Source organism: Lagenorhynchus albirostris, chromosome 5, assembly GCF_949774975.1.
Source record: "Lagenorhynchus albirostris chromosome 5, mLagAlb1.1, whole genome shotgun sequence".
NCBI classification, from domain to species: domain Eukaryota; kingdom Metazoa; phylum Chordata; class Mammalia; order Artiodactyla; family Delphinidae; genus Lagenorhynchus; species Lagenorhynchus albirostris.
This window is the reverse complement of record NC_083099.1, coordinates 134,354,509-134,367,889: the sequence shown is the minus strand read 5'-3', so window position 1 is coordinate 134,367,889 and position 13,381 is coordinate 134,354,509. Positions and strand designations below refer to the sequence as shown.

Below are 13,381 nucleotides of genomic sequence, written 5' to 3'. Positions count from 1 at the left end.
ATAGCAAGAGTATTCAAAGTAGCCAAAAAGTAGAAACAACTCAAATGTCCACCAACTGATGAATGGATAAATTTAAAATGTGGTCTATCCATATAATGGAATACTATTCAAACACAAAAAGGAATAAAGTAATGATTCACGCTACAACTTAGCATGAAAACATGCTAATCGAAAGCCAGACACAAAAGGCCACATATTATGTGAATCCACTTATACAAAATGTCCAGAATAGGCTAACCTATGGAGAGAGAAAGGAAATTCGAGGTTGTTAAGGGCAGGAGGAGGGGGAATGGGGAGTAACCGCTTAATGGGTAAGGAGTTTCTTTTTGGGGTGATGAATTAGTGGTGACGGTTACACAATTTTGTGAATAACTAAAACTACTGAATTGTAAAAAGAAAAAAAGACTGTGTTAATATATTACTTAAACAGCTCTGGAAGAGCACGCGTGTTCATGACGGGGCTGCTCCCCAGCTGCTCACCTCTCGCCTCTCGATTTCTTTCCTGCGCTCCTCCTCTCTCTGACGTTCTAGCTCCCGCTGCTTTTCCAGCTGCTTCTCCAGCTCCAGTTGCCTCTTGCGCTCCTGTTCCTGGCGTTCCCGCTCCTTCCTCTCCTGCTCCGCCCTCTCCAGCTGGGCCAGGCGCTCTTGTTCTTTGCGCTGCTGCTCCAAGAGCGCTTGTCTCCGTTTCTCCAGCTCCAGATTGCCACGTTCAAAGTTCTCACGCTTCTTATCTTCAAAGGTTACTTTAAAACAAGACATAACGATTAGGAAAAGCCATGATTTTCAACATAGTATTTTCAAAGGGAAAACTCAATGGCATATTGGAAATGTGTAGTGTACCTGCAAACCTGAACTCCCAAAGCTTCTTTCTCACCTGTGCCCTCACTGATAAACACTATGAACGTGCCCTTCACCCAGCTTCTTGCTTATATACTCTCCCCTCCAGATGAACCACATCACAGTGTTCAAAATGCCAAACGCGGTTTCTGGAATAATCTTTTGACAGCAGTTCTGCATCATCACCCAACCTCCATACCTTCCCTGTCACTCTACCCTTTCCCTTTTCTATGACCTGGATTCAGCAATTGACCCCTTGTCACTTCTGTACCATGAATCTTTCCCTTTCTACCTCTTTTTTCTTTGCTTAAAACCGTGCTGTTGTGTCTTCAATTTTAACAAACAAGACAGTTTCTGAATGCAGAGGTAAGAAGGTAAGTCTCCTCCTGGGTTTCACACTGAAGAGCAGGTTGTGCCCTAATCATCATGGAAATGATACTCCGTAAGTTATTTTTTCTAACCCATTACTCAGTTTCCTTCTTTGAGAACACCAATTATGAATTTTAGAACTATCCCCAGGTCAATAATTGTTTTTCTCTGATCCTTGCTAACACTGTTTAGATCCATTTTATTTTACTTTAAAAAAAAATTCCATCCACCACATCCCTTACTATGTTTTCAGCAGCGTCTATTCAGTTTTGTGTTTGCCTCACACGCTTCTCCTTGGAGCCAGCCCCAGACAAGGGAAGCTCTCACTGCCAGCCTGTGCAGCATGTCATTCCCATTGTTCCCAATCTATTTCAAGGGCCGTCACTTCACACACTGTCTTGAGATGTGTAGCTGTGAGCATCCTTTCTTGGCTTCTTCCCACATTCCTGTCTGGCCTTCACTGAAAACAGACCTTCCTTACATACTGTAGTTAGATTAGAGATCAGAGATGGCAAGCAAGTTTTATTTTCTTGTTCTTCTGGCTCCTTTTGTGATTTCAGAACAGGCAGCAATCATTTTACTCTGCCACCTTAAAATCGAAAGTCCCCTCCGTCAGAGAAAGGAATGAAGTAATGATACATGCTACAATGTGGATGAATCTCAAAAACACTATGCTAAGTGAAAGAAGCTGGATGTAAAAGGTCACCCACTGCATAATACCATTTATATGAAATATCCAGAAGAGGTAAATCCAAAGAGACAGAAAGCAGACTGGTGATTTCTAGGGGCTGGGGAAAAGGGAGAATGGAGAGTAACTAGGTATGGCCACTGTTTTAGACTGAATGGTTTCCACCCCACCAATTTATAGGTTGAAACCCTAACCCCCAAATGGGCTGGTATTTGGAGATGGGAACTTTGTAATTCCAGTTAAGATAAGGTCATGACGATGGGGCCCTCATTATGAATTAGTGGCCTTATAAGAAAAGGAAGAGAGAGCTATCTTTCTTTTTCCATGTGCACACACCGAGGAAAGGCCATGTGAGGACCTAGTGAGAATGCAGCCATCTGCAAGTCAGGAAGAGTGCCCTCACCAGGAATGGAAGTGGATGGCACCCTGATCTTGGACTTCCTATCCTCCAGAACTGTGAGAAATAAATTTCTGCTGTTTGAGACACCCAGACTATGACATTTTATTATGGAAGCCCAAGCTGACTTAGACAGCCACTGAACTGTACACTTCAAAATGATCAATTTTATCTTAAGTAAATTTTACCTCGATTTAAAAAAAAGAAAAAAACTGAAAGTCCCTATACATCTTTTTAATTCCAAAATCTGGCCCTATTTCTGGTACACAGAGGCACATAATAAATGGTTGTTAAAAGAAAGAATGCACTAACCCAAAACTCTAATACTGTCACATCCTGTTCAAAACTTTAAATGAATGTCTTCTACCAACAGAAAAAGAAAATTCCAAATTCTAAGGATTCCTGTCCTTATTTGCTTTAAGACTTTACTCCCATTATTATCAACCTGAAATGTTCCTCCCTTCCACTTGTAATGACCCAATTACTCTTCAAATCTCAACTCAACTGTGACCTCTTCCATAGAGATTTAATTGCTTGTGTATTTCCCAGTCTATGCCAACCAGCTATAAGTAAGCTCTGCTGTGCATCTATAATTCTGTCTTCAGGAATTTATCATACTTATGCACTGCTTTGATGATTGTTTATATGGATGTCTTAAATCCTCAGTTGTATTATAACCTTCCAGAGGGCATGGACCATGTATTATTAACATTTAGATTCTTCACTGTACTCAACACACTTGAACAAAGAACATTTTCAGTAAGCAGTTTATCACTGAACAAAAAGTAATTTAGTTAAAGAGGAGACTAGGAGACCTAGTGTCCTGAGCAGGTCAATTATCCCCTGAGCACTTTAAATGCAACAAAATGACACTGACAGAGTATTAAACATAAAGAGGTTCCATAATAAATTTCATTAGGGTGTCAGTATCAATTGTCATCTCATCATTAATAATTCATAGCTACCATAGAATATTTTAATAGTATGATGAATTTATCTTTGTAAATGAGGATAATTTAAATTAGGTTCATATTAAATTTAAAATAACTTCTTGTTATCAAGGAGCTTCCGATTCTATAACAACATGAGAAAACAACAGTAGGCAATTTTACATTCTATTTCTGCAACCACCTTAAAGGCTTATCAGTTTTGAGCATTTTATAGATAACATTTATAAAATTTTTGTTAAGTGGTAAATAATCAGATTTCAATTTAAAAGCTAGAACAAGGGTGCATTAGCAGAGTACATAATGTTCTTATTTCTATACATATATTCAAATCCAAAAGCATATGAAAAGTGTCTCCTTTCTGACTAAGGTCAGTTAAAGAAACATAGCAAAGGCTTCCCTGGTGGCTCAGTCGTTAAGAATCTGCCTGCCAATGCAGGGGACACGGGTTCGAGCCCTGGTCCGGGAAGATCCCACATGCTGTGGAGCAACTAAGCCCATGTACCACAACTACGGAGCCTGAGCTCTAGAGAGCCTGTGAGCCACAACTACTGAGCCCGCGTGCCACAACTACTGAAGCCCACACGCCTAGAGCCTATGCTCTGCAATAAGAGAAGCCACTGCAATGAGAAGCCCGCGCACCACAACGAAGAGTAGCCCCTGCTCGCCACAACCAGAGAAAAGCCTGTGCACAGCAACAAAGATCCAACACAGCAAAAAAATAAAATAAATAAAATTTAAAAAAAGAAACATAGCAAGAATGTCAAAAGCTAAATTTATTTTTGCCTCCATCTTTGCCTTAGAGATAGAAAATCTCTAATATGCTATAATTCAAATATAAGGACTGTCTTACCAGGTAATTTCTTTTCTAGTTGTTGCTGTTCATCTTCTAAAACTGGTTCCTCTGGTAACCTCTGATCTACCGAAGTTGAGCTTATGACAGATATACCACTGCCAGATCGAACTCTTCTGCAGTTGTGGAAAAAAAGAAAAAAAAAAAAAAGGATTCATGTAAAGCTGTCTAGGTAGAATTGGGTAAACTATGAAACAAAAATTTTTTTAAGATTATGCCACATATCATGGAGCAAATTTCATTTTTAGTGAGGAAAAGATAAAGATTTGGTCTTCTCTATTTACAAGAGTTTCTTAAAAATGAGTATCTGAACGTCATCAGACTCTGAGTGCCATATTCATTCAAATGTTTAGAACCATCACCAAAAGTAGGACAATTCCAAAGGATTAAATCAATGAACAATTGTCAAGTGGTTAGAGCAGTACCTTGGACATAGTAAGTGTTTGCTGTTCCGATCATAACCCTCCTATGAAACATTAAATTTCCAAGGGAAGATTAGCAGCTCAGCTAATTGAGAGCATCTTTTTTTTTTCCCTTTACAAAGTCTCTCCATGTTATCTCTTAACAAACACATGAAATGTCTATACTTTATAGTTCTTAAAACAAATCACTTAGTTTACTGGTTAGTTTCACTTTACACCATTAATCTTGCTCTTTTAAACCGATCTACCTATCTTCTTTTTATGCTTTTTTATCAGCTTCCAGTGTTGTGTTTCTTGTAGCGATTCTTGAAGCTGTGAGATTTTGTGGGCAAACTGTCCAGCTACCGGTTTCTTCCTACACATTCACAGTTTTCTCAGCTCCCCCCTGCACCATGTATGTGCTGACAGTGATGGCTTCATGTTTCATACTTTTATGGGGACTTTTCCCCCAGTCCTTCCTGTGAGGAATTAGGACAGAAATTCTTATCTGCGCTTCTTTTGTTCTTCTTTGTCTCGTAAGATCTCAAATTTGTCTTTTAAGTTAAAGCTTTGAGACACAGTTGTCCAAGAGGGCTGTGTATGCGTGGTTGTGTGTAGGCGGAGGATACCAGTAACTGCAGAGTCTTCCCAATTGGACCCTGAACTACCCTCTCAATGTCTCCATTGAGGTTATGTTTCAGACCATGAAAATTTTCTTTAATAATCTTCCTGATTATAATTTCTACATTGCCAGCATTTTGTTACCTCTGTCTGGAATGTGTAGAATTCATAGGCAGAATCTCCTTGCTTTATTTTCTATGTACAGGTTGATATCATTGCACTTAAACTGCTAAAGTTTTGGGTGAGCTTTGATTATATGGATTGTCTCAAAAATCACAAAATCTGTGATGTTTTACTTGACTGTTTTACTAATATCCTATGAGTACTTTAAAGAACAGAACAGGGAAAGATTAACACAAACCTACCTAAGAAGATTTGCTTGAATTCATAGATATTTCATTTACTTGCCAAGAATAAAAAATGACTATAAGATACACAGGCAACAAAGCCAAGTTTGAAATTCACATACTCAGCGCACAATTTCTTATGAGAGCCAAATATTCCTTACCTAAAGGAAGGTGGAATGTATTCTGGGGGCAGGACCGGTGGCAATGGTTGGCCAGACATAGCTACATCAATTAGGTGCATAGCCAGGATAAATTCTTCTGCTGTGAGTTTTCCATCTTGATCAATGTCAGAAAGATTCCTATTCAACAAAAAGTTCATTGTAATCTAGCTTCATGAAAATGCATGCTTGTTACTATTCATGAGTGATTTAAACGTTCTATTTTCTTATTCTGACTCTAGGCCAACTTAGTTCCTCTGTGCCTCAGTTTATAAAAATAGTACCTATTTCACACCACCATTGCAAAGACAAAATGAGACAATCCATATAGCTGGGATGGTGTTCAGCATTCAACAGATGTTAACTATGATTATAATTACACTCTTCTCAATCATTGCAACCCATTTTAAATGTATCATACATTGCATGTGTCTAATTTAGACTACGCTCTGCAGACTATCAGGTCAGATAGTAAATATTTAAGCTTTGCAGAACACACAATCTCTATCACACGGAATTCTGCTGCTGCAGCAGGAAAGTAGCCACAGACAATATATAGAGAAACAAATGGGCACGGTTGTTTTAAAAAACAAAACCAGGTGCAGGCCAGATTCAGCTCACTGGACCAAGCCCTGATCTAGGCCTCCAAGGGTGGATCTTTACGGCCTCCAGCCACAGAGGCAAGGTGTTTTCTGTTCCTTAATCTTAGGATTCAATCGTCACTGTTCTTCATAATCAACTTGCCCTGGTAGCTAATTAAAGTAAACAGATTTTTCTAGCAAGTCCAAGAATGTGATTTTACTTAACAACTTCTGGACACCAAAAGAGGATGCAAGACCACAACACTGTTCACTAAAATACCAATAGGACAGATGCTACACTGGGCAACTAACTGGCTTTGCTGATGCGATAAATCAAGAAACTCCTCTTAAATCTGAAATTTCCTCAGGTGGCATAAACTCTTTTTTTTTAAGGTACAATATCCATACGGTAACATCCACCCCTTTTAGAGTACAATTCTTCGAGCTCTGACAAACACATTCAGTTGTGTAACTCTACAATGTATAGAAGTTTCATCATCACCGAAAATTCCTGTCTTTTTGTAGTCACCCTTTCCTTTGCCCCCAGGCCCTGGCAACCACTGATCTCTTTTCTGTCCCTCTACCTCTGCCTTTTCCAGGTGCCAGACTCCTGTTTTTAAGTAGAACACAGCCACAAATGAAAACTCTGCCTGTTTTACCTTGTTCTCTCTTCCTTTCCACTGCCCACTCCTAGGTAAATGCAATTCAAAGGCAGGTGGAATTCCTATTTGGTTTTTTCCCCATACTTGCCTGAAGAAAGGCTGTACACATTTAATTAAATATCTTTTTATCATATAGAAAGAGAATATAATATTCTAGTAGGAGAAGACTCAAGTATTTTTTTCAAAGAGGGCAGGTTATAAATGAGAAACTTAAACATTTCATTATATTCTAGTGTCATAAGAACAACCAACGTCCATAAATGTTAGGTCTTTAGTTTTTATTCCAGAGGGCCCTAGGATATTGGTACACACCCAGACTTAAAGAGGTCTAGATGTGTCATAGATATAAGATGCTTGCTAACTGGTCTGTTATTATGCTATTGCAAGAGGCTGACCCTTTAACGCAAAGCAGAAGGGACTATAATGGGTGAAGGGAGCAGCCCTAGAGCTTGACCACTTATGAAACAACCACATCAATGAGCCTGCAGCAAAATCTTGAACCTAGCAGGTAAGTGGTACAGACCGGGTTTATCTTCCAGGTGGAATCAATGGATAATGCATAACTGAGAGATACACACTCCTGAAGAGTGTGTGTTCTAGTTAATATTTAACTAGATATTAAAATTAAATATTTAACATTCTAGTTAATATTTAAATGTAAAGAATCCTATAGGATTAGGCAAGGCTCATCAATAGCTACTAAAACTCATTACAAAATAGACAAAGAGACATAAATGTACCTACTGATGAAAGTACTCGGTATCATCTCTGATGTATTTTGCAAAAAAAAAAAAAAAAATTCAAACTTGAATCTGATGAGTGGTTCTCAACCACTGATTGATTTAGTACTGCAAAGAACATCTGCCAATGTCTGGACACATTTCTGATTGTCACAAGTGGAGGCGGGGCTCATGCTGCTGCAGTAGGCAGAGGCCAGAGATGCTACTTAACAATCAAAAGTCCACAGGACAGGCCTCCACCACAGAGTCCTCGGGCCTAAAATGTCAATAGCACTGAGGTGCAGAACCCTGCTCAAGATCTAATTACCAATCTACAGGAAATACAAGAATGAATTAACACCACAAGGGTGCCATCAGCTAAAGTTAGGCTATAAGAAACTATAGGACAAATGATCTGGGGTTTTTTTGTGGGGTGGGGTGGGGGAGGAGTGGAAAACAAGACAAGGGGGAGTTTATAGGTTAAAGGAGACTTAAAAGATGTATCAACCAATTGTTACAAAATATAGATTTATTTCAGTCCTGATTTGAACAAATCAACTATAAAAAAATTATGAGACAATCTAAGGAATTTAAACACCATCTGATTAACTTAATGATAAGAATTACTATTTAACAGTTTTAAGTGGACTTTTGGTATTGCAGTCATGTGGGGAAAAAATCCCTATGTCTTTTGGAGATACAAGCTGAAATATGTGCAGATGGAAATGATATAATGACTGAGATTTGGCTTAAAATAATTGAAAGGAGGAGGGGAGAACCAGGACAAGTCATGAGTTGAGACTTATTTAGGCTGTATTATGAGTTCTTGAGAATTCATTATATTGATTGCTCTGCTTTTGTATTTTTCAAAATCAAAAGGGGGGAAAGTAAGAGGGGTAATCATAACAACTCATTGGAAAATTAAGCCTACTCCATATATCCCCCTTAGAAATAACGGTATTAATCTAAAGACCCATGAGCCATATCAATTCAAGAAATACAGTTTCCTCTTTATACAAACCAAGGAACTTTTTCATTCCTTACCATATTGAAGCCAGCTGAGCCTGTGGTAAACTTGACTGCATAAGAATAGTTCTTGCTTGGGGACCTAAACAAAAACCAGGAAAAAAATATAAAGATGAATCAGCAAATCTTCACTGATCAGTGTTCTGCACATAGGTACTATGTAATCTCATGCAATCACAGTGCTTTAAACGATATTTGCTATTACCCGAGGGGCTTTTTAAAAAGGAAATTAAGCCCCAATGAAAAAGGCAAGAAACACAAAGCACCTGGCACACAGTCAATAAATTTTTGTTAAATAGATGTTTAATGAGGAATGAGTATGTAAAGGATTAGAGTTTCAAAATATAACCTGCCCCTCTGTCCAGGTTACCGTCTCTATTCGTATCAGGCTTTTATTTACAAAGCTGAAACTTATTCTCTCTAAATTCAGCATCTTGGCCACCACCTGCTTCCTCCACCATGATGACTATCAAATTCAGATAAGATTCAGAGAATCTTAGAGGAGGAAGGGACCTTAGAGAGAACTCTTCTACTCATTTCATTATACAGACTCTAAAACAAAACTAAATAAAAAAAACTTGCTCAAGGTTGTATAAATGGCCAATTATCGCAGCCATTTCCTAGGTTAGTGATAAAGAAGAATTTCTGGAATTTCAACTCTCATCTCAGAATCAGCTCTCACTTCTTAAAATACTTGTATATATCTTCAGTTTTGGCATGAAACTAGCCTTAGATACCAGAAAGGCTACAATGTAAGAATTTGAATGTTTAAATAAACTAGTGTTAGGAGGAGAGAGATAAATGTCTTATGTCCATCACTGACTCCCAAGGTGTGGTCCCAGGATGACATGAAGACCAAGGAATGGAAAGTGGTAGCAACTGTGTTAGGAAGATTACCACGCATAAAATTTTGCTTGTTCTGTGGTATACTGGAATGAGAAAAGTTCATTGATCATTTTATTTAGTCTCTAACATTGTATTTAGAATGTTGGCAACATTAAAGTAGAATTAGCAAAAGTTTAGTGAATGCTTCAATTTATACTTGTAACAATTCTGCCCACTTCAGAACTATATAAAAGAAAGTTCATATTTCATCTATTCAATAAAAAGTGTAACAATAAATGAAAAGAACTAACCCTGGACCTGGATATCAGGACATATGGATTCCAGTCCTGACTCTTCCACTCCCTAATGACATGTGACATTAACAAAACTACTTTTAGGAAGTTCTTTTATCTCTGAAATGAGGAAAATGATCTAGAACAGGGATTGGCAAACCACAGTCTATAGGCCATATCCAGCCCTCCACCTGTTTTTGTAAATAAAGTTTTATTGAAACATAGCCATGCCCATTCATTTAAGCACGATATACGGCTGCTTTCATACCGCAACGGCAAAGCTGAAGAGCAGTGACAGTGTATGACTGCAAGTCTAAAATGTTTTTGTATCTGAAAGGGCGAATTACAAGTATACACAAATTCTCTGTATGCCTCGCTCACTCTGCTAAAGCAGTAGCTGTCACTTTTATACATAGCATGAAAAACCAGGCCAGCTTATATGGGCACTGAAGGAATATTTAAAGGTAGTTTTAAGTACTGTTTAACATGGTTTGACACCAGTGTGTCATATAGACCCAGACCTGCATTGTCACTGAATCTGAAAACATTATTTTGCTGTTTATAGAAGAAGTCTGTTGACCCCTGCACTAAAAGATTCCAACTGTCTTTTGCAATTTCTAATACTTGACTCTAAGTCCTAAGACAAGGTTGTGAAACATTAAATTAGATCAGCAACAGCAAAGATAGTAACAGGACAACATAAAAATCAAGCTCTGAGTGTTCGGAACTATTCTGTAGAAGCCTACATTCATGAAAGGCAGACTGGCTTATAAGGAAACATTAAGGGAATAAACACAAATCTCAAGTTCACAAAGCCTACAGTGGGTAGCTATGTTTCAGTAGGGAAGCTTGAATGGAAAGAACAGAGACAATTAAATGAAGTTAATGCTTTACTTCAAACAATGACTAAGACTTTTAGCATTTTGTAATTAGCATATAAATAACCAAATAACATATGCACTGTTTCAGAATGCAAGGAGATAATCGAATACCTCTTTGAGAAGTGGACTAGCAAGAATAGCATTACCAGAATTCTAGAGCTACTTACATAACTTAGATTAGGAAGGACTCCTTCTCTCTTTTATAAGAGTGTCTCTTTTAAGAGCGTGCAGTAGCATATACATCAGGTTGGGAAGGAACAAGAGGGTGCCCACCTAACCAGGTGTATCAGCGAAATCAACCCAGGTAATCAATGGGGTAAACTGTGCCATTGCTAAATATTTCACTTCTGCCTCTTTCCATTCTGGGAACTATTCTCAACTTTCTTGATATTCTTCTTAATCTTACTCAATTCTTAAGCTGAACTGAGTAACTGCTTTAGGGGTTGAGGATTCACACAATTATTTTCACAGTTGTGATCATGAAAATAATCTTTGTATTTCATCTCAGCAAAACCTGCTCTGCTTCCATCAACAGTCTTATTTAGCCTAAAACACACCTTATATTGATTCCTCACAAAGGGAAAACAAATTAAATGTCTTTTATTTACTATTTTAAAATGTACTGTAATAAATTATTCTTTCTATTTGACATGACTATACAAAGATTTGAAAATGAAATTCCCACCTTAAATTCCTTCCAGGACAAAACAGTAATAAGTATACAGCTAAACAGTAGCAAAAATCTGCTCATCCATCCAGTATATTTCAAATTTTATTTTCTGCCTCAGATATTATAAGTTCTAAATATTTAAGTTCCTGCGTCATATACCTTCTACCTGATACTATACTTCGGTCATAAAACACAGCCTACCAAGAAAAGAGAATTTCGGCATCAACATCGCATCTGAATACTATTTTAAGTAACTCCCAGCAAACACCAACAGTGCTTTAAAAAATGTTTTCAGATTCACTGACAATGCAGGTCTGGGTCTATATGATACGCTGGTGTCAAATCATGTTAAACAGTACTTAAAACTATACTTTTGAATATCCCTTCAGTGCCCATATAAGCTGGCCTGGTTTTTCATGCTATGTATAAAAGTGACAGCTACCGCTTTAGCACAGTGAGAGAGGCATACAGAGAATTTGTGCATACTTATAATTCGCCCTTTCAGATACAAATATACGCTTATTTGAAATGACTGCTGAGATTCTTTACTGGGATAGGGTTCAAGGTTAGACCAGAACCCTTCGAAGTCTCACCCAATCCTGACATTTTTAAACAAGGATGAATTTTTCTCTTGGAAGTAAAAATTGCAATTGTAAGTGATAGAAAAAAAAAAAAGATAGTAAGAATCAGAAATTTAAAATGTTTTTTGCTGAATATCACTGCTTCTCCACCTCAGGAAAATGACCCCATTCTCCCCTCCTTTCATATTTGTTAAAGAGCAGTTATATTTCCCCCCTTTTACACTTAATGTTTGTATTGGAGATCTCTATTTTCCTTTATTAAAATTATGCTTTTCTTTATAACTCTCTAACAATTTTAAGTGTTTTAACCCCTTATTAGAAAGGTTTCTGGACAGTATCATAAAATCCTTTGAATCCTTCTAATGTAGACAACAATCTTTTTTTAAATCCATAGAGACCACATACCTTAACTCTGGCCTTTTATACATGAAGAAATAAGATCCAAATACGTAAAGTGGCCTCCAGCTGGTTAGTGGCAAAGCTAGGTTCTAAACTCCCCAGCCATTTACTAACTTTCACCCTGTGTCCTGCCATAAACACTGATTGTTTGAGTAGACAGTTTCAAGTTCATCTACTAAGTTGAACTTCAGAATGTGAACCAGGCTTTGTCCACAGCAGTGTTTCTTTGCAAGTGCGCTGATTTGCACAACAGTGGCATCTAGGGTGCTGGGGGATCCTTGGTCTAGGTTCTATTTACCAAGAAGCAAAAGCCTGAGGCACTGGAGAATAAAATAACTATGGCCTTATCAGTAGATGAGAACTGGAGGTAAGGGGAATAACAAAAACCCTGTTTAGAAAGAAGTACAGTAAATGGAGGAAGACATTGGGAAAATCTTCAGCCCAACATCTAGAAACAATTTGCATTTAGAACAAAGATCATGTTTCACTAACTTAATTCTCATTTGTAAATACCTGTTAAGTGTCCACTCATGGTTTTGTCATGACTGTTGAATAACTGTCGGTATTTCAGTCTGGATGGCTGAGGAACAGCCCATTCAGCTGCGGAAGGAACACTGTGGGGCAAAGAGAGGAAGGAGAGGAAAAAAGGGTTAATAGTAAGGAAAATCACATTTAAGTTCTCTAAAAACAGTAAACTAAGAACTTCTCTAGAAAACTAGATTTAATATTTTATTCACTTCCTAATCACTTTCTGAATTTTCTATAATGATTTTTTCCATTTTTTAAGGTTATAAACCTTTCTCTCCAGATAAGCTCATTATTTTTTCCAAATCAAGGGTAAACACAGCAGACCAAGTGGCTGGTTCAAGTTATATGGACAATTTACTAATTTAAAGTTTCTACAAAAGAATGGAAAATCTCCTCGGAACTGAGGTGATACAGTAATGACCAGGCTTCTCTAAACTTCTAGAACAGTCCTCTTTAGGTTCAAAAAGCAATGATGATAGAAAACAAATAACTGCTTTTAAAGGTATTAATTCTTTAAAATGTTTAACTTTCTTTACACCAAAATACAGAATGTATTTCTTAATGAAATGGAGTTATTTCATTCTGAGAATTTAAATGC

General features: G+C 37.6%; 1 protein-coding gene across 3 annotated transcripts in view; it reads right to left on the bottom strand.

Moving 5' to 3' along the window:
• ITSN1 (intersectin 1) overlaps positions 1-13,381 on the bottom strand; it is a 230,390-nt gene that overhangs the window by 125,676 nt on the left and 91,333 nt on the right. For all 3 annotated transcript variants that reach the window (XM_060150881.1, XM_060150879.1, XM_060150880.1), the window contains exons 8-12: positions 12,769-12,869; positions 8,625-8,688; positions 5,622-5,759; positions 4,092-4,207; positions 481-743 (exon numbers count right to left, since the gene is read on the bottom strand). In XM_060150881.1, the coding sequence (XP_060006864.1) occupies positions 481-743; positions 4,092-4,207; positions 5,622-5,759; positions 8,625-8,688; positions 12,769-12,869 (682 nt within the window). The remainder of the gene's footprint in view (positions 1-480; positions 744-4,091; positions 4,208-5,621; positions 5,760-8,624; positions 8,689-12,768; positions 12,870-13,381) is intronic.